General features: G+C 38.8%; 1 protein-coding gene across 4 annotated transcripts in view; it reads right to left on the bottom strand.

Annotated features, from left to right (window-relative positions):
• Positions 1–26,862, bottom strand: part of LOC306901104 (uncharacterized protein) — a 52,856-nt gene that overhangs the window by 21,131 nt on the left and 4,863 nt on the right. For all 4 annotated transcript variants that reach the window (XM_079468618.1, XM_079468615.1, XM_079468617.1 and 1 more), the window contains exons 2-10: positions 26,262–26,298; positions 23,035–23,191; positions 20,973–21,260; positions 19,280–19,463; positions 18,102–18,297; positions 15,845–17,639; positions 13,301–13,377; positions 2,720–2,786; positions 481–593 (exon numbers count right to left, since the gene is read on the bottom strand). In XM_079468618.1, coding sequence (XP_079324744.1) covers positions 481–593; positions 2,720–2,786; positions 13,301–13,377; positions 15,845–17,639; positions 18,102–18,297; positions 19,280–19,463; positions 20,973–21,260; positions 23,035–23,191; positions 26,262–26,294 — 2,910 coding nt within the window. In that variant the 5' untranslated portion in view covers positions 26,295–26,298. The remainder of the gene's footprint in view (positions 1–480; positions 594–2,719; positions 2,787–13,300; positions 13,378–15,844; positions 17,640–18,101; positions 18,298–19,279; positions 19,464–20,972; positions 21,261–23,034; positions 23,192–26,261; positions 26,299–26,862) is intronic.

The raw sequence follows: 26,862 nt of genomic DNA, 5'->3' as shown, positions 1-26,862 counted from the left end.
TATACGAACCTTATAATATTATCTTATTTCTGAGACAAACTGCAAAATATATGTGGAGAGAGGCCTCTGCTATGAACAATAAAGTTCATTCTAGATGCCAGCAGTGTACAAGAAGCGCACCGGGCCAATTGGGTTAATACGTGAAACTTAGATCCGTTCTTCCACGATTATCAATGTAACTGTATACACTGACAAAAAAGACAAAGTGTTACTTAAACTTGAGATTTATAGTGGGGTACAGCAGGTTTATACTGGAGTGCCGCTCCATTACACGAGAAGAGACACACACTGGCGGCTGGCACACCAGAAAGAGATGCTATCTTTTCCCAGAACAAATGTGCAACGTTGGTTGCATAATTTTCAGTTTGTAAATGTTTTAATGTCATTTTTATAGCATCACATATTGTAAATGGCCTTGTTTATCAAGTTTTTCAAGACCGTCAACTACCTAGTAGTTATTTTACTCTCGCTCTCTCTCACCTTTCTGAAGACGTTGTCCTCACCAGCGTCTGGACTGAAAAATCCATCCGTGTCGCTGCTGGAGTCGCGAAATGTGAGCGATTCTGAAGTGCTGTGACAGTCTGGAAACTTCTCTGTGACAAATACACACAAGGACACGTTTATAAAAAGTCATTTATCTGGTGAACCAGTTAACATCCACCAAAAAGTCTCGAAAACAGTAAAAAGAATTCTCAGAACGTACGATTCCGTCTCCAGAAAAGATCCTTGTACACCAGCGTGTGCATTCACAAGAGTAATGCGTAAGCGACTCGTATGAAGCATCCTCCAACACCGCACCATTGCGTGGGTAACAAAACCATGTCACGTGGGTGACAAAACCATCATGTCAAACCTCAACAGGTTCCATTACTTACAAAAAGTACCGTCTCTCTTGCTTTCACTTTAAACGTCTTTATAACTCAAACTCTACATAGTCGCTCTGTGTGAGAGGTAGGAGAAGACTTCAGGACTGGAAATGTGTCACAAGAGTGTGAGCTTCGTCAGCTGTCACACACACTCCACAGGTGGCTTCATGGCTCGGGAAGAAAAGGAGGGGTCTTGCCAGACTACAGCTGCCATTTCTCTTTGTGACCATGTGTGTGTGTGTGTGTGTGTCAATGACTGAAAGCTGCAGTGAAAGTAAACATCATTACCTCGGTTGTCGTCAAGTGACAACATAACTATGTACAAGGGTCATGACAGGGCTTTGAAAAGTCGAGCGTGCATCACAAAATATAACATTCACGTACTATAGACGAAAAAAAATCTCTTCACATCCTGAAGGCAATCAAAATGTAGTCTAAATACATATATTTTTTAAATCATATCGTCTGTGGAAGTCTCAGAGACATAAAATGTTACTCCAATCATTTCATTCGTTTACGCATAAATTTGAGAATCCTGTCCGCGCTAAAACCACAAACTTATAAAACCGGTATGAAAAATGACCGCGAATAAGGCTACTATTATTGTAATCTTATGCGATTTGTACTGTAATTTTGTCTTCGAAATAAGTAGGCGTGGCATTGGAGAAAGCTGTAGGATATTTTCCTTTAATGCTATCCTAAATGCAACATTTTTTACAGGTAGATGCTGCGCAATGTTTTGGCATTTTACCAAACAGTGATTGACATCGGCAGCTTCTACGGAATTGAAGCAGTTATTGATTTGGCCTACCCTACCTTTAAATTGATCTATGCTGGCATTTCTCTAACCGAAGGCTTAACAGAAGGCTTGAGGTTGGGGCGGGACTAAAGGGGCTTGTCAGACCAATCGCAAGGTATGGTATTTAAATACCATACAATCTTTTCAGTTGTAATGTGGTGCACAAACTTTATGACTTAATATATGGACCATTCTGGAGAATTGGGGCAAAATCAGAGTTGGAAACATCTTGAAAAGATTGGGGACAGCAGTTGCAAAAACAGACATGCGATCTCGAGCGGTAAACTGGAGACAAGATTGGTGCACGATTGCGAATGAATGGGTTTAAAGGCGAGCGTGTCCAGTTTAGGTACCTCTGGTTTATATCATAACCGATTTGACTGGTTGAATGAATAAATTAAATTTCAGTCTGTTCATCATATAAAGTGATCGCATCACTATAGAGACTTCTCCATAAGATTCATTTAGGCATATGAACACAGCAACGTTCCGAGTATGATAAAAGCAGGTACACTCTGACCAATAAGAGGACAGTTTACTCAGTATTTCTACTGAAACTTGTATTACAGTACATGACAAGGAACATACTTTGACTTCAAACCTCAGGACAACATTTTTAAATATTAATGATCGGATTCACAGATAAGACAGATAAGTCGCAGACTTCTGTTAACTTTGAGTGGAAATAAAAAAATCTCAAAATATGTTACTTCCATTGTTTTGGCTCAAGATGCACACGTAATATTTGTATCTTTGTAAGCGACTTAAATATCCAAATTAAACTAAGGCATAGTCCTGGCTAAAGCTAAGTCTTGTCTGTGAAACCGGGCAAAAAAAATATTTTTTCTGCAACATGAGCCAAATTGATGTGTTACCAACTAAAAACCTTTTGGTTGGATCAGCATTAGACAGAATATGAAAATATGATCTTATGAGCGTTTGAAATAACTGCATGCACGTATCACATGAGCTTACATTAGGATTACACCCTACTAAAGAAGTATGCGTATTAGAAATGTGATGATATCATGCCAGGGATGCATAATGGTCTTACCTGGGGATGCTATGCTGTGTCTCTTCTGGGGAACACTGGAACCCAGCGCGTCTTTGTCTCTGTGAATCTGCAGACAGAAAGAGGAAGATGTGGTCTCACACTTATGCATGTGACTCTGTCTAAATGGAAAGAATGAATTGACAATCCAACAAGACACATAAAGGTCAGATTACACATCATATTAAGACCTATCTGTGTGAAGCTCTAGATGTTTGACATTTTCTTTCCTTACGAGTCGAGGCCAATACATTTGAAGGCCATTTATCGGCAAAACTTCACATTTGCTCAAGGACTGCAGCATGTGCGCTTTCAGTTCAGTCTGCGGTTTGTGGACCCTCGGAACAGCTGCATCTCACTCATCGCAGACCACACAACAGCCTGGAGGGACGACAGCGGCGACAGCAATCCAGACTTAATGCTCAGAGGATCCACGCAAGCCAGAGATCAAATTAAATACTTGAAACGTTGGAAATGCTTATAGTAAACTCACACTATTGCTGTACACCGGACTGGATAACCAGATTCAAAGCTGCTGCAAAATAAAGCAATAACCCAAGAGTGGCCATGTGTTACACATGATTTTATTCCCTACTATAAAGTACAATAGAGAACACAAGGCTGTCACTGGAATCCTTTAAGTATTCTGGCGATGGAAAGTTTGCACATTGCCCATCGACCATTGGAAAATTCATGGAGGTGTTGTACTAAACATTGAACATTAGATATTATCAACATAATAAAAAAATGGCACCAAAAGGCAATTTTGCTTCTCCTTTACGCCCAACCGGATCACCAAGGAATTTGTAACTATTTTATGAGGTTGCTAATTAGCATGAAATAATACATTGTTAATCGTACAAAAACATACGAATACTAAAAAAAGCACTTAAGTCCCACCCCTAACCCCGCCCCTAAACCTAACGTTCCTGGCACGAAAGGCAATCGTACTATGATGTACGAATGTGATTGTATACAAATTAATCTAAATTATCCACATCGTAAAATAGCTACGATTTCGCTGTGAGATTGTGTTGTTCAAGGCTCGAGAGCAGCGCCAAAACGTAACTTCTTATTATGAAAAATATCCAAACTCATGTTAAAAGAGAAACGCAAAAGAACGATGAATTCATACACAAACATATAGGGACTAATATGAGGATGGTTACGTTTTCGGGAAACGGACACTAAACTAAATTCTCAACACAATCTTTTAACTTCACGACTGCGAGGACCAGCGACATTAAGTTTGACTAGACGAGACAAATTAGAAATGAACAACTGCCCTTCTATTATATCTCGAATGCTGCACATTTCTTTGTTAAAGAAAAATATATTTAATGACAAATAACAAAACTAAATTGCAATTTTTAAACAAATTCCAAATCAAATCAAACATTAATAATACAAAAGTAGTATTTTTTTAAATACATTTCCTGATTTGTTTAAAAAATAAATATCAGCATATCCACGTTTCCAAATATTCAGTAAACACAGCGCCCCCTGTTCTTCAAAACATGAATTGCGATTCAGTTAACATCTCAACCGGCTTAAATCGTCACATACTATAACTGATTCCAGTCCTTATTCCAAGTTGACAAAATCTGCAATCTAACTTTCTCTAGTATACATGTATATGCCCTTAACTTGGTTAAAATCACTCCGTCTGTGTGAAACGTAAAACAGCTAAAATCACTACCGCTTTTCTAGTACTTACTAATCCAACATTCTCTCCCTTCTCATTTCACTCTGAATAATTGTGGTAATGATATTATCAAATAAACCAACAATGTCTGGCTTACCTGTCCACTATATGTCAGCTTTTAATGTGATGTAGTGAAAGAGTGAATACATGCCCTCTATTGGAAATGTTTACACAGATCTCATGTTACGGGCAGTGCTGCTACTGAACAGCAACCTGCACAAAGCACCCACAATTGAAAGCCTGTACTAAAGTGACCTGCGGACCTGATGGGTATTCACCTAGCTGGAGAGCTCGCTGAAAAACTAATTCGCCTTTGTTATAACCCGGCTAAACTTTGTCACGGGGTCAAACAGGTAATTCAGGATGTGACAAGAGGAAAGACGGTCAACAAGGGACACAGGTGAGGGAGGGAAAGATGTCGAACGAGAAGAGCCAGAGGTGAGAAATGGGACCAAAATACCAGTACAATTAAGTACACTATACACTACTTGTCCAAAGATTTGGAACTCCAACTTCTATTTTTATCCAGTTTTTTTTCACATTTAAAAAAGGAAGATGATCAAAATCAAGCATTCTTATGGCAAAACTACAAAAATAAACCATTTTATCAAGCAGCTTCTTGAGGTTTTACCCGGAGATGCTTTTGAAACATCATTAAGTCGTTCCCATATATTCTGTTCATGTAATGGCTGCCCTTTTCCCATTATTGAGACGTACAAGAGTCAAAGTTTAGTTGGTAATGAAAAAAGCTTTATTTGCACAATTATATTTTTGTCAACAAAACTTATTTCAGACATTTAGAGGCCTTTTACACGAGACCGTTTTCAACTAAAAACGTGTTATGCGTTGACTGTTCGTTTACACGAAAATAGTGTTTCGGGGACTGAAAATGCAAACTTTTGAAGTGCACGTTTTTGAAAACGACGGCATTATTGTTTCTGTGTAAACTCTGACGATGGTGTTTTCAAAAAACGATGACGTCATCACGCGTTCAGTCTGTAGGCATGCGCAAGTTTTCACCAAACAAAAATGGCGGCCTCCATGCTGCAGCGTGACATACTTATTATCATTTCTCCAGCAAAAAGTACATTTACTGCGCCACTACAACCAGACAAAGTATTTATATGCACACTACCAAAACCACACATACACGCCGACAAATAGAATAAAGCGCTTTAGAATAAAACAGCATGTGCATATGTGCCCAGATACGTAGTCTTTATTTACAGCGCAACGTCGCCATCCACTGGCCTGGCATGCAATAAACATAGTTTTTATTCGTTTTCTCAGATCCATGTAAATGCAGATCGTTTTGATAACGCTGTCGAGTGTGCGTGAAACTTTTCAAAAACGAAAAACTTTGCCGTTTGTTTATCGTGTAAACGTAGCCTTAAGCGTACGCATTCGGTTCAAATTACTGAGAAACATTTCACTCAAGTGTTGACTGGTAGTTTATATGATTCTTCAACGACTCGATGAGTTGCATATGAAAATGTCAAGGTTAAGAAAACTGTTGCATTTAAAGAAAGGCCAGTGTGCTCTCATGTGAGAAACAAGAAAATGCATCATTTGTTTTGGCAAAACCACATTCTTGGTGCTACAGTACAATCATAATTTGCGGAAAATATATCTGTTAGTCCTCTTTGCATGTTTAACATATCGAGTTACTATACAATGCGACTAAACCGCTTGGATTCAATATTTTTAACAGACCAAAACGTATACAATGAAGGTTTAAAGACTGAGACCTTTCCTATCTCTCTTGATTTTTTGGGAGATAAAAAGTAAGTAAGTCTGGTTTCAACACAGAAGCTTGACACAATATACTACTTGAGTTACAATAAAAGGTCAAACATACATTTATTAATCGATGATACATAACTAGAAAAGGTTCCAGTGCATGCCACAGTACTTCAAAATAAAAATCGCTCCCATTAGAATCAATTGCCTAGCACCAGAGAGAGAAAAGGAGAAAAACTGAGAATTCACTTTCGGTTTGTCCTCGGGCACGTGAGGCTCAGCGAGCAGTTCACATTTCCATCCTGGCCGAGGACTAATTATGTTTACACCCACTGAAAATCAAGTGGCCACGCACAGTTTAAAAGCAATACACAATACACAACGCTCTATTGATGAGCTGGCATACAGGAGCACTGAGCGGCCACTGTGTGCTTCTGAAGGCAGAACGCCGGAGAACACTGATGCCTGTTGTACTGCCTACAGATGGGCACATTGGGTTATTCCCAGCGGTTCCCACCAGACTGTGTGACCGTATCACACATCTTCTGCCTCGGAAAAACAAATAATGTCATGATAAAGCGATAAAGCCGTTGAGAGATGGTGAAAACTGGCACATGGTTGAAAGGGAGCTGTATTGTTTTAGCGAGCGGCGGTGCTGTAAATCTGGAGAACAGCTGTGATATTATGACTGGTCCACAGGTTTGTTTCATTAGTGAACAGGTTGTTTTCATTGGATGTCTGGATTCCTTTTTTATTTGTTCACACTGCCGCATATTCTGAATTGATTTGCCATTTCTCAGATTGACTCATTTTGTCCGGTATCAGGCTTATCTACATCAGTTGCCATAGTACAGCATTGACTAAAGCATCAGTGCGTCAATAACGGCGTCGGTGTGATGTCAGAACACCAGGTCATCATGAACAGAGGGATGCAAAACTGATGAGGATCGGTGTATTGTTTATGATGTAAACAATACCTACATCGTGCGTCCACTACACGAAGCTCTAGACAGTACACTTTGTATTTATTAAATCTGTATGCAATATATATGGCAAAACGTGAAATTTGGAAGGCATATTTGTACAATTATAGGCTACTTGCTTTTAATGACCCCTCGGGTTTGATTGAAACTTTAAAATATAAGGTATGTGGTGCAAAAATGACAAACATTTGGCACAAAAAATTATCTTTTAAAGCTACTTATAGTACAAAATTATTAGAAATAAAACTACAGCACATCAGAGAATATTGGTTTTAATCTAATATACAAAAATTACGTTAAAAAAAAAAAAAAAGCTCACGAGAAAGAAAAGTAAACATTTCCCGCAGCTGTTCATATTTTGATGATTTGGCTCTTGAATAAATAAGTTTTGCTAGTGTGTTGAGTGTCATTAAATAAATGAATCGATTCTCATATAAAAGTTTGAGTTTATGTACAGTATTATGTGTGTGTGTCGTGTTTATTTTTATGTCTATATAAAGACACAAACATACATGTATATATTTATTTTAAGAAATACGTGATTTGTCTTAACGTAAGCAACCTTTTAACAACGTTAAACGTAACAATCTTTATTGTTGAATTATATAACACTGGATTGCATCGTATTCATTATAAACTATCAAGAAGTAACATGATTTTTTATATCTTGTGCCTTTGTGTGTTTCAGTTACATTAAAATACATAATCAAGGATTAATGAAAGTGGGCTCATAGTTGTTGAATGTTGTTAAAGCCCTCCAGCGTCTTACGTTTCTACACTGTCACAATGGTGCAAGTACGTATAGAGCAACGCCGGCACCAAAACTAAACGTGGCACCAACATTGCCACAATGAAAATATGTTTGTTGGGATGCTAACATGCCGACATCCTATTCTGGACTCACTACAAGTCCCCGTAACACTCGAATACAGAGCCCAACCCTCAAGCCTGCTCCAGAGCCAAACATGGTCCAATGTTGCTCTCCAGATTCTGGCACTGTTGCCGTTCTCACTGCATATTTGTGGAGTCAGGGGAGAAACCGAAAAGGCGATGCCAGCAGACTCTGTCGAACGCAGGGTATTCAAAAGTGTACCCAATAAAAACACATCTGGTTATAAAACACACAGGCTGAGCCATAGTTTGTGATACTTGACAACAAAAGGTCTTTAAGATCAAATGTTTGGCACAATACATTGGTGTTAGCGGGATCTGATTGTTGCTATGCTCTTACAGGAACATTCATTGGCTGTTTCCGAGCTCTGCCTTGGGAAACTATGCAAAGCTCCAGAACCTCGGTCTATTATGATTGTGAAGATGGTGATTTTGTGTTGCTGTACACCGCTATGAAGTCACTTGGCCAAGGGCCCATTTCCATCATTCTCTCCAGGCTCAGGGCCAAAGGAAACCGTTAGGATTTGAACAGCGGCTCCCAGACTGTCACCAAATTCATCCACCCCTTCGACTAGCCCGTTTCTCGACCTCTTCAGATGCACGCACACTCACTCGCAGACTCCATTTACAGTCAAAACATTGTGCGAGCGGTCCTGGAGGCACTGGCCTGAGCCAACAGCCATCTAGTCTTTTGGTGTCATTAAGAAAAGACGACTCACAAAGCCATCTAAAGTAATGTACTGACGATTTGAGGCTCGAATCAAGAAACAGCAAGTCGAAAACATGACGCAGGACAATTTATTTCATTTAAGTCATTTTTCTGGAATTGACAGCAGTCGGGGGTAAAAAAGTGAGGCCTTGATGATGTCATCCGACAAAGGAAGTTGTTTAAGAGGCGGAGCGAGTTATGACTTTTTGATACATATTCTATGACAACTAATATTCATTTATTTTGTGAATAAAGTGCACTAATTATTCATTCACGATTAACGTTAAATAACATGAATAATAACTCCAAAAAATGAGTCATGAATTGCAACGTGAGAACGCACGTAAAAACGTTGGTGGCTGTAACCTCGAACATTCAACAGCTCGGAAGGATTCACCACCACGCATCCAGAGTAAAATCTTTCAGGTTTGCATGCGGCTTGGAAAGCGGAGACATCTGGGCCAACGACTAAAAACCAATCACGTCTGTATTTTCAGTGCATGATAAAACCGGCAGAATAGTGCTCCAGGGTATGTGTCGGTTAAACCACATGAAACATCTAAAAACAAACCCCACCTTGTGCACATACACGCGTACACACACTCATTCAGACGCACTGACATGATGTGTGCATGTCGTTTAGCTGCCTCCACCCAACGCAAAACTATGAATCATATTTTAATCCAGAAGACAATAACATCTGATGCTCGGAAAGATCAGCTGACTGCAGTAAGTCCATCAAGTTTTGCAGGAAATTATTTTGGCTGTTGCACTTGAAATTCTCAGGAAGACAACTTCTGATTTCTGAAAAAATAAATCAGTACTGAATTCCATTTGTGTATGACAACCATAGAAGAAAATATATTTGTAATGTTTTTTTATTGAAAGCAATGAGATTTAATGGAGATCCAATTTGTTCAATATGAACTTAAACAGAGCTACAACATACATGTGAATTTTATAGCATTCTTTTACAATATGTCTCCATAACGTCTATTTTTCAGGATAATTATATGACACTAAGTTGATATGCAAATGAAGACACCCATAAACCTTTCTAGAAGAACAAGCATTATTATGTTTTGTTTATATTGCGCAGTAAAGCAGAACATACATCAATCTTGATTCTAAGCGTTTAATGTACAACTACTGATCTACTAACCAATACATGACATTTTGCAAAACGTTTTAACTAAAAAAAGAAAGTTTCCCAGAAAGTTTACTACAGGTATTAGTTTCCTAACACGCAAGGTCACAATTCAATGACACTGAACGTCAACATATCATTCTTACCTTGATCAAAACTACATCCACGGTTCTCTCTCCCTTGGCACACAAACTGTACCGCCGCTTGTGTCTCTCGTACATCTTCCCACCACGCGTATGCAAAAACGGTGACACCGAACGTTGCTTATTTCCCACATGAGGTCCTGACAGACACAATCTCCACGGCTGAAGCGTTTGGAAAAATGAGACACTCCTAATCTTTCACATCTGTGTGAAGGGCCAGCCCCTTTCCCTCGCTCATGCCCCACACCCCTCTCTCTCTCTTTTTCACACACACACACAAACACACACGCACGCTCTTTCACATATGCAAACAGTCTCTTTCGTGTCTGCCGGCCAATCCCAGCCTCCCAAACTCTGCAGTTCACATCTGCACGTGGGCCAATCCTACAATACAGAGAATTTTCCTATCCTCATTCCCACCAGTCTTAGTGGATGAAATTAACTACTAGTCTAAAGTAGTTCATGTTATCACGATTACATACTTAAAGGTAAAGTCACGCGAAAATGAAAACTTGTTACGAGCCTGTATACATTTCTTTATTCTGTAGAACACAATGAAAGATATTTAGAAAAATGTTAGCAACTGAGATTTCATGGACACCGTTGACCACTTTAAAATGGTTGTCAAAGGTGCCCCAGAACTGCTTTTTCTAAATTCTTCAAAAAGAACATTTTGTTCAACGGGACCAAAGAAATGATAGAATAATTCTCTCTTCTGTGGTACGCTCTTAAAAAAGGTTCTTTAAAAGGTTCTTGATGCCATAGAAGAACCTTTTGCTTCCATAAAGAACATTTAACATCTGAAGAACCGTTCTGAACAAAAAGTTCTTTGCGGCGTAAAAGGGTTATTTCGATTAAAAAAGTAAGAAAGAGATTTAAAGAACCGTTGACTGAATGGTTCTATGTGGAACCAAAAATGGTTTCGTCTATGGAATCGCTGTAAAGTGGAGTAGAGTCAATGGTGCCACAGAAATCCCAGTTGGTAACATTCTTCCAAATATCTTTCTTTGTGTTCAACCAAACAATGAAATGTCAGACGATTAATCGTGATGAATATCAGCCAGAATAAAAGTTTGTGTCAAACATGAGACATGTCTGTGTCCTGTGCGTATTTATTTTGTATTTATAAACACACTGCATACACATATGTGTTCATATTTAGGAAATAGTTACATGTATATATTCATGTTTATTGATCATTTCAATAATATATATACACTTTTTTTATTATAATAATTATTTAAAAGTTATTATATTAAATGTTTTCTTAAATATATGCATGTATGTGTTCATGAATACAAAATGAATAGGCACAGTACGCAGACACATATTAATATAAACATGTTATATTCTGAACGCGATTAATCGCGATTAATCGTTTGACAGCCCTAGTTTGAAACAACTTGAGGGCGAGTAATCTATGACAGAACTTTCATTATTGGGTGAACCATCACTTTATAGCTGCTATCCAAAACGTTCTTTTGGTTAAAAAATGCTTTTCTGAGCAAGGACCTTAAAAGTCACAATTCAGAAATGTCTCATTACCTTACCAACGGTTCACTTATAGTAGTAGTTTGACTTCACGTGACTTCACGTGAAAGATACGTAAAGTAACCTGCAACTTCATGTTTTAAACAGAGAAGGCAATAGAGAGGCAAAAGTGACAAATTGCAGATATATTGATCATACTATCCTTTAAAACATTTAGAACAACAGAAATCAGAGTGTCTATCCAAACTTGGCCTTTCTCTGAATCAGACTCGCTTCAGCCCTGATGCTTTTCTGAAACGTTGCTAAAGCTCTTCGTAGTTTAGCATATAAACATATACACAAAAAACCCTCAAGGGAACATCGCAGAGCGGCACCTAATAAGTGTTCTCCAGAGTTAAAACACGCAGGACTCGTGGCTTTATTTTGTCTGCAGGGTGCTGGACATACCTTGCTGGAAAAGACCCTGAAAACTCATGGTTCACTTAAAAGGGAAACCCCAACCCCCATTCCCAACAGTTGTAAAGAACACTGTGAACGAACAGCTGGCCCAAGGGTCACGGCATGACACTGTCAACGTCCAGCAAGAGAACGTCTGATCAATCCAAACCGCATCTATATGAATATGTACAAACAGCAAAACAACAATCTTTTACCTCACAAAACGGTTTATGATAAAAGAAATGTCCACATGACCATTAGAACCGAGCACACCTCTTGAGGGCCCATGCGATCTGCTAACTTTTTGCGTCCGTTTCTATTCGAATTGAGATGGGTAATATAGTTCTTACACTTTTTTTGTTTATGTTTCTGAACTTACTCGTGGATCTTCTAAACCAGCCGTTCTCCAAATGTGTTGCAACATATATTATCCTTCATAAATCTCAGAGCATGTGGTAAGTCTGTCTTCAAAGATAGAAAAAAATTACATATCGCCCAAACACACACACACAAAAAAAGAAATAAACCCCATGACCACATGGGGTCCAGCAACAGTAACTCCACTTCCTCGTCTAGTCCTCTCAGAAAGTAAGCAACTCCACATTACTCCACAGATAAACTCTACCACATCTCGTGTGCCAATGACCTCACGGACTCAACAGCGACTGTTTTAAAGAAATAACACAAGAGCAAACATAGTGTGCGAAGCACTTTACAATAAACCAGGTGAGGGAGTCTGAAGAACACAAAGCTTCACATATCACAACATGAAATTGTGTTTTTTCTCCTTTGAGAGTGTATAATGTACATATATTATTGAGGCTAGTGACATGCTTATGACTATTTGAATGGTTATCAAATTTGTATTTTCATACCATTTCGTAACAAGGGGCCTGAAGATGAAAGCAATAAATACATCTGTAAGCGGTTAAACCGAGGGCTAAAACTACAGGGTCCCACTTAAATAGGTTTTTCTAGGAAATATCGCCCCCATTTGGAGTCTACTGCTTTAAATGATTTACTTCGAAACATCGGTGGACTATGTGCCGAATGTTGGGCCATAATGTATAATTTTACAGTTTCGTTTGAGACATATTTGTATTACCTAGGCCAATAATAAATTATGTCAAGCCTCAAACATATAAAAAATTAAAAATTTGATATGTGTGTGTGTGTGTGCACACTAACTTTTGTTCAGACCTAATTTGTGGCCGCTGTAACTTACTATGAAAGGTCAGATTTTAGTTATTTAGGTCATAACATACACCCACAATGCATTTCATAAGCGGAGTGAAATTTGGTACATTAGATATCTAGACTGTTGTGAATGTACTAACCATTGGTGCGATTCTGTCAATGTCCACATCAGTCGATTTTGTCTTCTGAATGTTCACTTGATCCTCCGAACAGCCATCTGCCCCGTGAAAGGACAATCAGAATGTAATATAGTAATAAAGAAATATATTGTACTCAAATATATAGTATTAAAACACATATTAAAGGAACAGTTCGCCCGAAAATGACATTTTTATTCCTTCTATGGAAAGTCAATAGGGACATTATTTGGGCGAACTATTCCGAAATATGGCAAAGTGTTTTTTCACGCAAGAATGGAAAATATCAGTCATATTTTTATTAAGGGATAAATGAACAACGTTTCCTGCGCCACAAATCCGTCAACCAAACACGGATATTTCTGACCTTGCATCTCGGCAAAGATAACAATATGCTTGAAAAAACATGGGTGTATCAGCAATCCTTTTTGGTCTCTGTGAGAACAGAGAGAGAAGTTCAGGAAATTGACGATGACCTCGTCTTGTAACATTACTTTCCCGGTCAACCCATGACATCACCTGTTGCTAAGATACAGTCTGTTGGGTACATAAGTCATGATGTATACACCCTGTTCTCTCTGGTGTGATCGTGATAAAGATGCACGGGCCGTATTAAATTATACTTTTGGATGCGAAAGGTATAATTACTGAACTTTGGTTGATCATGGAAGGCGGAGAGCCTTTGGAAAATCCTCTGACGCAATCACACTGTAATATCCTATCATTGTTGAGATAAAACATGGACGTAGGCAATGGATTTTAGCCTTCACTCTTACAAAATAACGGTGCTGAGAAGGCTGTCATAGAAGAACCACTTTTGGTTCCACAAAGATCCATTCGGTCAAAGGTACTTATAAGTACCATCTCTTTACCCTTTTTATAAGCTGAAGAACCCTTTTTTTCGCCACAAAGAACCTTTTGTAAAACAGAAAGGTTCTTCAGATGTTAAAGGTTCTTTAGGGAACCATTTAAACAAAAAAGATTTTCTATGTCATCATGAAGCACCTCTATTTGACAAGAGTGTTGCAGTAAACCCAGGCATGTGTACCCTTTCAAATCGTTCAGTAGTTCATTTAAATATACAGGCTGTGTGTCCACTGTATTTGCATAAATGTGTAAGTGCTAAAAACTTTTAACTTTTAACGCTGCACTCGTCTATGTCCCTTTTTCTCAGCCATCCAATCACAGTGCATGAGGAACAGGACAAACAGCACACCCATCAACCGGCATATCTAACTTGTACAACCCAAATACAACGCAGATGTAAATATCCATGTCTGTACCAAATTATATCCCGGGCTGTATTAACATGTGTTGATAAACTAAACTATCTGTGAAATCAGAATTAAGTAACACATCGTCTTGGCTGATTCCGTATCATAGCAAACAAAGTGGCTTGGCGAAAAAAGATATGCCGTCAAGACCAAGGTTATTGTAGTTTACTAAAATTAAAACTTTTGTTGATTGAAATCACTGAGCAAATGTTTTTTTTTTTTCTGAAGAAAAGAATTTTTTCTGTGTTGCCTAAAATAAACTGAAATAAGTTTAAAGCTGTAATAATAAACCAAAACTAAATAAAATCTATTTATTTCAGTTAGCGACATAAAGAATTTACAAATTCATTATAAGATGACAAAGCATACACCAAAATGGCTAAAACTTTAACTAAAATGAACATCTAAAAATAAAAGCTAATTAAAAATATTCATAAAACTTAATAATAATACCTCTAGAAAAGACCAAAGCTGGCAGCCACTTTAAGAATCCTTTAGCGATGAGGGTTTGTTCATTAGATGGTTCTTTATATTTACAATCGAGTGTGTTTTCACCTGTACATCAATTATCCTAGTAAAGGGTATAGACCACTTCAGAAAAGGTAAGCAGCGCTGGTCCAGAAAAAGTTTCGGTTTTCATAAAAACTTTTAAACAGAAAACAAAAACCAACAGAACTTAAAAGATCAGAATTCCTAACCAAATCAAAATGTTCTTTAAGATTTAATTTTATATGCAAGATATATAATACAAATAATATAAAAATATAATCGGAAGCGCTTTTGGAGCAGCGTTTTCACCTTGCGAAGTGGTCTATAAAAATACATCTTTGTGTTTTTTGTGACTAAATATTGTTACACAAGTAATCAATAATAATATGTGGATTCTACTTTTAATATCTCACATTATTGAATTTACACAATTGTTGATTAACAAAACAAAACAAATATATATATATACACAATACAGTGTGTTTTTTATAAATTTTTGTGTCCTTTTTCATTATTATTATTTTATATAGCTCTATATGTATAAGATTAACTCTTGTCATGTGTATAAAAATAGATCTGTATATTTTATGTGACTAAATATTGTTATGTTATCAATATTAAGTAATCAATAATGAATGCTGAATTTGCCCTATATCCGTTTACCATATATGCCTTTACTTTATTTGCTGTTTTAAAAAATATATATATTTACCATTAATTGTAATGAAAACGGATTATGCACACTTCGTCTACAAATATAACATATTGTAATTCTTTAACTCACCTTTCAGCAGGTCAACTTCATTCATTGGTCGTGCAACCTCGTGTACATCAACCTCTTGGACGTCTTTAGGATATAATCCTGCCATGTCCTCCTGAGAATCTTGGATATGTAAGGCACCACCTAAATGGTCATCGTAGACCAAAGAACTTGACGGATCTGTGTCTCTTGGGCCTTCCACAGAGTTCCCTATGCTCTTCGACTCATTCAGTATGTCTGACAGAGTATATAGGATGCCATGATCCCCAGATTGATCTGTTTCTATAAACACTTCACCTGCAAAGTCTGTTTGTGATGTGGCCCGCGTGACTTCATTGTTTGAGGTCATATCCTGCGTCTGATCCTGAGGAACGTCATCTGGGAGATTCACAATCTCCATATCTGCAGGCACGGATGACTCAAGAGCTTCTTCCAGTGTTGCTTGAGCTGCGCAAAGGAGTTTGTTCATATGAAGGTTACTACCATGTAGATTCTCGCAACTTATTAGAAATCTGTCTGTGGACCAGAGCTCAACATCATCGGGTTCTAAGGTGTCTTCGCTGGTTTGTATTGTGTTAATACGTCTCTCTTCGTCCTTCTCACCTTTTTCAACCATTGGATCAAGAAATGTTTTTTCTAAAGGAAACAGTTCTTGATTTATTTTACAAAGTTGAAGTGAAGATTCCTCAAAATTGTCAACCATCCGTGAGGTCGTTTCGCTAAGCTTGCATACTGTGTCATCCTTCTGCTGACTTCCATTCGTCTCGGAGAGGGACAATTCTTGTAACTCCTCTAACTGTTCATGAGCATCCTCAAACAATTTGCTGTCATCCTGGTCAACAGTTTTTGAAAAATCCAAATGACCTCGACTGCCTTCCACATTATAGAAGAAACCACAAACACCGTCCTTCACTCCACCCTCGGATCCCTCCAACTCATGGGTTCCTGGTACATCACGAAAATCATGACAAGCGTACATTTCACTCTCGACCAAACTTTGTTCTGAGCAGTCCGCATCTATATCTTGCTCAGGGTTCGTCAATGAATCGTTTCTATCTTGTTCATCCTCTATAAATGAATCTTCCAAGACCGAGTGTGAATCCGGCGGTTGTTCCTTGACCTTCTCTGGTCCTAACGCATCTACAAACCCATTTGCTCCCTCATCGTCGCTCTCAGCTCCTTGAGAACAAGATTCAACATCCGAGCTTTCCGGTGTGTCTAAAGACTGCGCGATTCCCATATCTCCTGCCTCTTCTGTGAGACCAAACTCAGATAGGTGCTTCTCCTTATAATTTTGCCCTTCTTGCTGATTCTCCCCCTCTGCCCCCTCAGCTCGACCCGATGGTTCACAGATGAAGTCGTCAGCTTTATCAGTTTCCTCTCGCTGTCGTCCACAGGAAGGCGCTTTGCAGTTTATACTCTCACTCTCGGATCTGCTCTGTAAACCATTTCTACTATCTCCCGCGTCCCCGGCACTAACCACACCATCATCTAAACTTTCCTCTCGCTCTGTGTAATCTCTCTGACTGTTTTCACAAGCACACGCCCACTGATCTTCACTGCTGCCATTGTGTAGGGGAGACGCCGTAGTTTCACAGCCGAGCGAGGAACCTCCGTCACCCTCCCTGTTGTGTAACAGATCCAGCCGGTCATTACATGCTTTGTTTTCTTTTGTGCTAAAAGGAGTGAAGCCCAGCTCTCTTATATCAAGGGAGTCGCTCTGCGACTCTTCCAAACAGGGATCTCTGGTCTCCCTGCTGTCGACACATTCTTGGGAAGTGTGCGGAGACTCGGAGCTCTGCTGAAACGCAACTCCTCCCTGATCATGAACACAGAACAACAGCTTTAGTGTTTCTCTCCTTTAACAAGCTCACTGTCTGCTGTCAACATCGGAAAGTAGTTAAGGTGGAGATTTGTTGGCAGATGCGTTGGCTATGAGTTAGCCTCAAAGTATTAAGTGGTCATTTAGTACAACCGAAAATACTAATTCTGACATCATTTATTCACCCCCACGTTCAAAATCTTTATATGACTCCTTATTATGTGAAACACAAAAGAAAATGTTTTGAGAAAATCTTGATTTTGTGTCCATACAATGGAAGTCAATGGGACCAGTGTTGTTTGGTTACCAACATTCTTCAAAATAACTTTTTTGTCTTCTGCAGAAGAGAGAAAGTCAAACAGGTTTGGAAAGAAATGAGGGTAAATGATGAAAGAATTTTCAATTTAGGCAAACTATTCCTTTAAGCCCAGTAATAGAATGACTGACAGTCCAACTTACTCGACTAACCGTGCCCTGTTGATGGCAGGCGATCAATCTGCGCAGTTGCCGGATGTCAGCCTGCAGGTTGGGTAGAGAGCCGCCCGCTTCGCTGCTTACAGAGAGGGTGTAAGTGTTGAGAGAGGGGTGGTGCTGTACCGCCCCGGAGGAGATCTGTTTGAGCAGCTCGATACCGAATCCCGCGTCTGAATCCTCTCTACATCAAAACATTGATTCACACAATGTGTCGACATTATCGTTGTTTTTATCAAAATATCATTTAGTTGCATGTACTTTTGTTGAAGAGACAGCAGAGATGTAATACTCATTTACCAAAGTTTTCATAACAAGAGTAATGGCTGAAATTTGGGCCTAGTGTGTTGACTAATTCTGGGTGGAGTGATATTTTACTGTGAGGTCACGTGGAAGAAACAATCAACTTGAAGTATTTTGGCTATTAATAATGCACACAAAAAGAATAAAGTTCTATAAAGTCCCAGTGAAATAAAAAATTACAATTCTTTCATGAAACATAGCAGCATTTTTTGTAAATAGTTGATCAATGTGTGCCGTCATAGCCTCCAGATAAAGTCTGAAAATGCACTTCCTTCCTTTAGTAACTACCCATCTTAAATGGCGTATGTTAGATGGTTTGGGTGTGGCATCCGTTAACTCCTCCCCTTCAACTACCAGTTCCATTTCAAAATGCTACGGCTGTACATCCAGTCAAATCGCAGAGAAAAATGAAAGCCACGCCCACTCTTTTTATATATTTCGAACGATCACAACTGTTAGTTCAGAGGGATAAATTACACCCAAAAAACCTGACCTCATGTTGTTCAAAATCTGTATATAATCGTATTTTGAGAAATGTCTCAGCGGTCTTGTGTCCATACAGTGGAAGTCAAAGGGGTTCAACGGTGTCCGGTTACCAACGTTCTTTAAAATATCTTCTTTTTTAGTATTGAGCACTTTTGAACCTGACTGACAACCATATTCTGCTGCTGTGTGAAGGCCCTGAAACAGGATCAAAATACATAAACCAGTAAAGTGATTTAACAGTTGACCAACCGGTGATTTTATGCTCAACTTAATGTTTTAAGCTATTTCAGAACACAAGTGTGATAAACATGAGATAATCTTTACATAACCTGTGTGATAATCTGTCAAGGGGTTAAATAACAAACATTTGGACTGACTGTCTGAAGAGCTCCAGCAGTGCTGTGTGTCCTCGGCTCTGAGCGATGACCGCCGGTGTGGCCCCCTCTTTATTGCACAGGTGTAGAGACTCTCGTGCCCCCGGCTGCTTCAGGAGAAAACTGGCCACTTTGAAGAGTCCTCGTCGGGCTGCGAAGTGCAGGAGGGTCTCTTGAGGTTCCAGCCCTGAAATGAGAGAAGAGGGTGTTCGGGAAGACAAATAAATGGATGTTAGTTATAAAAGACAAGTAAAAACAAGGTATGCGCAAAAACAAACACATAACACAAACACACCTCTATTCTCCATCACAGCTGACACATAACAGACATAACAAAAGCCTTAACGCTCAACAAGCACACAATGTTTTATTTAGAAGCTGAATTTAATTTTAGTATTTGATTATATAAAGGACAGTACAAGCTCTTGGCAAGACTTGCAATGAATGAGACTAATGTACAATTATTTAAGCCTATAACGTGTTGAATGAGCTGCTTGAACGCTGAGTGTTATCCCTCGCATGTGTCCTTAACACACCCTGAACTGTCCCGTAAAGGCTCAGTTTTTAATACACTCCAAAATGTGTGTAGTATAATTATATGCATTTATTCATCAATATGCATCTTTCTTTTTCTTTTCAATTATGTGTTTATCGGAGGTGGAGAGTACTCTCTCAAGTACATTATAAAGACCTTACATAATAAAGCGTTATGTTTTTATTACCTTAGAATGAGCCATTTCTATCTGCATACACCTCGGGTACACTTGCATGGAATTCACCATTTTGTTTCTACGGTAGCCCTAAACGGACAAACTGCTCTTCTGCGTTTTGTATGATATCTCCTTTGGCAAAGAAGGGAAAACGTCTGTCGGCCGCCGTAGTGCTTCGAAAGGGAGGGGTGAAGTGAGCCGTTGGTTGCGATTGGCAACATCGCCGCTAGAGGCCGCTAAATTCATACACTGGACCTTTATGTACTGTCACCTCTGGTGTTTAGGGAAAAGATATTGCCATTCATATGTGTATTATTTAACTCTTTAAGTCTTCTAAATAACAACATAATGTTACATACAGAGATGAAATGAGGATGCTTTTTTCCTTTTTGATAATAATTTACGCATTAGAGGGGTAAACAGGCAACTGTTATTAATGTTGCGCTATAAACCGGCAAACTGGTGTGTTGTTGCGGTGAACCCAGAATGACTTCAGATGGCTTGAAACCTGATTTGGAGTCATTTAGGGATGTTTATAACTAGCTGAAAATACTTGCACTATCATACAGAACATTCTGTTCCAAATCTGTAATCTTGACCAAAAAAGAATGAAAAATGTTGAATGAAAAGTCAAGTAACAAAAAATAAGCCAAGAATAACTTGTAATGTTTCCACAGGCTCTTGCAAAAAAACAAGTCGTATAAGGACCATGTACACAGTGCGGGGCTGTAAAGTGTTCATAGTTGTGCAGAATAATAAAGATAAAATATTTCAAGGAGAATAAATGTTCATTATCATTTTGTTCAGGTTTGTTTTAAATCCACCCACAGTACTACAATACAAAACCGTTCCCTTTAAAGGTACCCGGGGTAAAGTGCACTGCTCAATGCGTCATTCACGTAAATTGCACAATGGATCGTCCGTTTATGGGTTGAAGCTTCAACATTTTGTTTCCAAGAACAAATATCACACCGAACCGCACTCACTTGTGTTATCTCCCAGCAGGCTCCAGCCAGGGGGCAGTGTGATATATCTGAGGGCCAGGGCCAGACTCTGGTCCAGTCTCTCGCACTCCTGCAGGGGGATCTGATGTTCATCCAGCAGCAGAGCCTCCTCCAGCACGTCTGTCCGGCCCACCGCGCTCACCAGGAACTGGGCCATGTCGAAGGCCAGGTCCTGCATGAAGAGCAGGTGTCTGCTGGCCAGAGTCTGAATGAAACCATCAGGTCCCGCTGAACACAGGGTCACCGGCACTGACTCACAGCAGTTATGAGCTGCACAGAGAGCAAGAGCAGAGAGCGGCCACACACTTCCATTACAACTCAGAACTTATAAGGAGTCAATGGAAAATGAATAACAAGCATATTGAGGTTATGCCTTGTTTGGCAGATGTTATAGGTAACAGTAATATATAACACGTCAAAATGAATAATGTAGCCACGGACAAATTCAAAAGTATTTTAATAGGTATGTGTTCAGGTAAAATTATCATTTAACTAATAACCATATTTTAACCAAATGTTAAATATACATTTTTTTTGTTGTTGCAGGAAATTAAAACTGGAGAAACAGGTCAAAGTAACAGAAAAGATGCTCTGTATTTTTCAGACCTCAAATCCTTTAAAGAAAACAAGTTCATATTCACTTTTAATATTTATAAATGTATCTAGGAAAAGTTCAAAGATTTCTATTGAATAACCAAATTTGTTTTCACATTTTCTATGTGTTTTGTCATGTTTTCTTTGTAGACTCAGTACCGTTTATAAACAGTCGAGCTAGATAAACACCGGTCCAGAAAGAGGAATCACTTTCTCTATAATCGGACATCAGCAGAATTACACCTGACACTGATACAACATAACAACACACACACAAGATTAAGAGCTGGTGTACCGGACCTCATTCATTCAGACTGAAAGACAGTCAGGAGACCAAAGAGACATAAATGAATGTAAAACCACATTTAAAAATGGCACTTGGGTCTTACAATGACATTAGAACAAGCTAATGCAGACAGATAGGAACAAATACATGTACTGCAGCACACTTTCTACACCGGACCGCACTCCCTAGTCGGATGCTACGAGTCTCCATGGGACTGAGCTACAGCGTGTTCTGTTTGACTCCCCTAACAGGATCACCTGGCAAACATGTTTTGTTGACAGGGTCCAAGACTACTGTGCCGCCCCAAGCCTGTACATATTTAAGATAATATAGACAAACACTGACCTTTGACTGCAAACAACAGCTGAGAAAAAAAGTGTTTTCTCACTTAAAATAACTCAGGGTTAAGAACTTATGTGCGGTATATTTCTTTAGTTCTATAAAATAGAAAATAAAAGCTTGATTTTCAACCCTGCTGTCAGCTGTGCACACTGTCCTAACCAACTTGCCAATGACACTGCAAACAAAGCCAGGAAATTAAACTTGTCTTTGTCATACTGTACTTTCAGATATTTGACTTGTAAGCGTTTTGGGCTTATCAATGCATAAACAACCTCACGGGTTGCCAACATTGATCTCTCTACAAAGGTCACAGGGCAGCATGTGTTTGATTTCAGCAGCATTTCTTGTTCTGTAGAACCCAAACTATCCCCCCCTGAGTAAACATAAAGATCACCCTAAATACACACTAGGAAGAACATGGACAAAAGTTAAACTTTCACTTGCAACCTGTGTAATAGTTGTTCGATTAACTTGTTTACTTCTTAAAAGCAACGTAATTCTTGGATCGCTAGCGGCATCAAATGCTATTTAAAAATATAGCTGCAAGCAGCAGTTACGGGGTCAAGCCCAACGAGAAATATTTTGGGCATGACAGTTTTAAATCATATGGGGAAAAGCACCGAAAACACACAAAAAAATGTATAACAAATATTTGATATAATGTATAAGAACAACTGAAACAATGTATGTTTTCAAATTGGTTTCCCGGACACATCCTCGTCTTCTATTGTTTCAACAAACAGACGGCCCCAGCCACACTCAATCTTGAATTTTTTTTAATGCAGTTCGCTATGGCACTGCAGATCTAAAGGTCCAACTGACCTGGACAAACAGCCTGTAGGGTGGTATTATCGACCCTCAGTGTGCTGGTGAGATGTCTCTGACGGGAGCCTGTGAACAATAGGAAGAGCTCCACCTCGCCCTGTTCACCCTCGCAGAGCGCCTCATCTCCAAGATGTACTGTTAACACACAATTGCCCTGACACAAAAAAGAGAAAGGGTTGAAATACACAAAGCTTAACCATTTAAAAAAAGATTCTAGGTATTTGCCCGATGATACTTGCATTGTTTTTCAGTGTTATTTATCTAAATAAATGAATACATATAAATTGTAAGATACATATAACCACATAAACCAAGGTTCCTTATAAGAAAAAATGTATTAGGTTATAAATCTTAACAGTTTGCCACTAGGAAAGTATTTTCATTTTGCTGTACATATGTTGAAAACAATCAACAAATGCAAAGAAGTAAAAGAGGTTAAAAATGACTGAAGTTGTGGTTTTAACAGGAAATGGGGCTGGTCTGCTGAGATTAACACAGATAGCGGTTGCATTAAACCTCTAGTTTTACGGCACACACCCTCGTGTTCTTAAGAGAAGCTTCAACCCGTCACGGATCAGAACAGCAAGTCAATGTGTCTAACTTACTTTAAAATGACCTGTGGAAGCACTTACAATCAGTACCAAATCATAGCGATTGTAGTTTAAAACATGCTATAACATTAAAGACTTTCTAAATTTCCCAAAAAACATGGCAAAGGTTTTTTACAGATCCAGTGTGTTGCGGAATCCTTAAAATCATTAAACCGCTACTGCAAACAGACTATTATTGCAACAGAGAGTATTTGGGTTTCTCTGGGGGTACGTCATGGCCTGAACATCTAGAATTTCAGAAACCTGAGCCGTATGCTTCTGCAAATGATTTCAGGAGAAAAATGTTTTCTATGGGAATAAATAGACAATAATGGAGGGCACAACCAAAACTAGCCTAATCCTTCCTATATCACTATAATCATTGCATCCATTTATCTTCGTGCTTTGGATAATCTAATAGTTCATTACAACACATGAACACAAAGTTGGTATTTCTTTTGAACCTTCATCATATTTCACAGCACTAATGGGGAAAATCCCATCTCATTGTTGACTGTGCGTGAGCTGGGCTTCTACTGATAGAAACATAATACTAATCACATTATTCTACCTGTAAGGTGCTAAAAATCACGTCGCCCACTGGGATCTAGAAGCCATATTCCCTGGGAATGGAAATTTCATTGAATCTTCATGATGCGTGTTGAAGATTTTAGACTGATTCTACAGTTAGAGGTAAATTGGTGAATTGTGTCAGAAATGTAAAGCTGCAATCCGTAACTTCTGCCTCTATATCGCCATTTGTGTTTGAAACTGCAGGATACGATACGCACATATCTTGAGTTAAAGTGAAATATATCTTACCAGAATACATGTTTACATGAAAAAAGTGAGATCTCGTAATATCAATGATTTAGCGGCGCAATGGCGTAAGATGCATTAACGTTCCCTAGTGCGCACAACAACCCCTATCTGACAGGAACAGCAGCATCATGTCAGCCTCCGAGGACAATTTAGTGCCAAAAAAGGGAGCTACTTCCATATTATGGAAGTGCTTTGGATACAAGAGGACAGACCTCCAACAAAGCACAATATTGTGCTAAATATGCAGCTAAACAGATGACTCTTGCTTGCACTCAATATGAAGGAAGAGTAAACGGTGGATGGAAATTACTAGGGCTGTCGCAAGCATTTTTAACCTGATCGGGATTGGCTATATTTTGCCCGATCATTTCCGATCAACTCTGCCATGACGCAAGTTTCGTAGACGAGAGCGCGAGCTGTAACAGAAAGCTGTATCACACAAGGCGTTAGCTTTGTTCAACAATAACTTAAGGTTTACAACAAACTTAATGACACAGATGAGAAGCATTAGCGGCTGTCCCCTTACACGACAAAGATGGTGTTTTCTCTTTATTTCAAAGTGAAAGTTCAAAGATATATATGCGGGTACCACGGAGTGAACTTGCAGTATTGTGTTGAGTGTTTCAGTTTCGAGGCAGTCAAATGAAGCTCTGTTATTGTGTCTCCTCATGAGGATAAAACTCCTGTCCAGCTGAGATAGAAGATGTTGAAAAGACAATTCTGCCACTATGTTTTATCAAATATGTCATTCATTAACAGTACGCTGAACTGTTAAAGGCAGAAGTCCAGAAAAAGATTTTGTCACACTGGTTGGAAATATCTTTATATCCTGATAGCAATCAATAAGTAAAGTGGTCCAATTATATTTGTATAATTATATATCATCTTTTAAAGGTGAAGGACCAAACTATCCTCCAGCCAATCATTACATTCGGGCCGAACGCAATGATAGGTCTTGTGTACATTTTCAGTCAACGTATTTTGGAGAATGGCAGGTAAACAGCTGAAACCGTACTTTTCCCTTGTTAAAAGTGTGCAAGTTTCGCAAGTGGCACTTGCAAAGGACAAAGAAAAATAAACACCATCTTCAAATTTGCAAAGACCAAAATGTCTAATCAGCAAAGAGGTGAAAGCAGAATTCCATTCGCAAGTGCATTCAGGTCCCTGGCGGTCGGTTCACAGACGCTACCTCAGCGCTAATTCTTTGGTGTCTGTTTGATGTGTCCCGGCCTTAAACCAGTTAAACGGGTTTGAACTGATGCCAACCATCACGTCTTAAAGATTACATCATTTTTCACAGTGATCCAATATTCCAATAAACAGATGAATAGTATCAAAGACTAGAGATGATGGAGAAAAGTGTATGATATTGGGGCTTTATCGAGTAAAGTCCTGCCTTTAGTAAAAAGAGCCAATCGTCGATTGTTAATGATGGATCATTCTCTGTGTGGGGGGCTCTCTAGAGAGTGTCGTGAACAACGTGTCAAACTTTGGACATGACCGCGGTACCAAGAGCACACTGGAAAACTGTGGGTTTAATGTGGGTTTAAGAGCAATTTAAAGTACAGTTGACCAGCAATTTTAGACAATTCTATCCCATTCAAGCAGATGGCTTGTCTACTGTACAGTCTAAAATATCTACAAATAATAGCGTCGTAAATAGGGTCACCCCATGAGGGATTATTCATACCAACTAGATGACTGTGCAATACCACTTATATGTCACATCTCCTCCTCATGAAGTTAAATACAATGTTAACAGTAGCTGTCATGTGAAACTGTATTTGACTATAAATAATGAAGGATACTTACATATACTGGAGCTTGACAGGGACTCAGTTTCATGACTCTGAAAACAACAACAACAACAACAGCATGTTGAAAATACAGTCCAAAGCGTCTCACAACACAGACAGAACAAGCAATATATTATAACATAAAAAATCTTTTTTGCATCCATGTGACAGATCCTTAACAATCTTTAACTCGCCATGATGAACCTATGATGACCTTTGCCTTGTCAACGCAACACTATCAACTGAGCTTATGGCAACTTTACACATCATGAAATATTTCTTGCATATTTGAGTAAAGGACTATCATTTGTAAATAATAAAGCAGTGCTGTTGGATTTAAGGAGGATCAGGGGAAGGACAATAAAGCCGCTCTAATAATACACTCTTCTAATCCTCTTTCACGCTCTCAGTCTGGACCACCTTTACTTCACACAACCAAAAGTAACAGTGAAGCACAGTTCCTTTCGCTGCAATTGATTATTCTTGTACTAAACTTTGTTATTTTTATCCAAAAGGGAATAAAAAACCTAATGTTCAACATAATATATTTCATAAATGTACATAATAGAGTTTGTAATACATTTTTTGATTTTGTTAAAAACCTTTAGCAGTTGTGG

This window comes from Barbatula barbatula (assembly GCF_947034865.1).
Source record: "Barbatula barbatula genome assembly, chromosome: 1".
NCBI classification, from domain to species: domain Eukaryota; kingdom Metazoa; phylum Chordata; class Actinopteri; order Cypriniformes; family Nemacheilidae; genus Barbatula; species Barbatula barbatula.
This window is presented reverse-complemented; position numbering and strand designations above follow the sequence as displayed.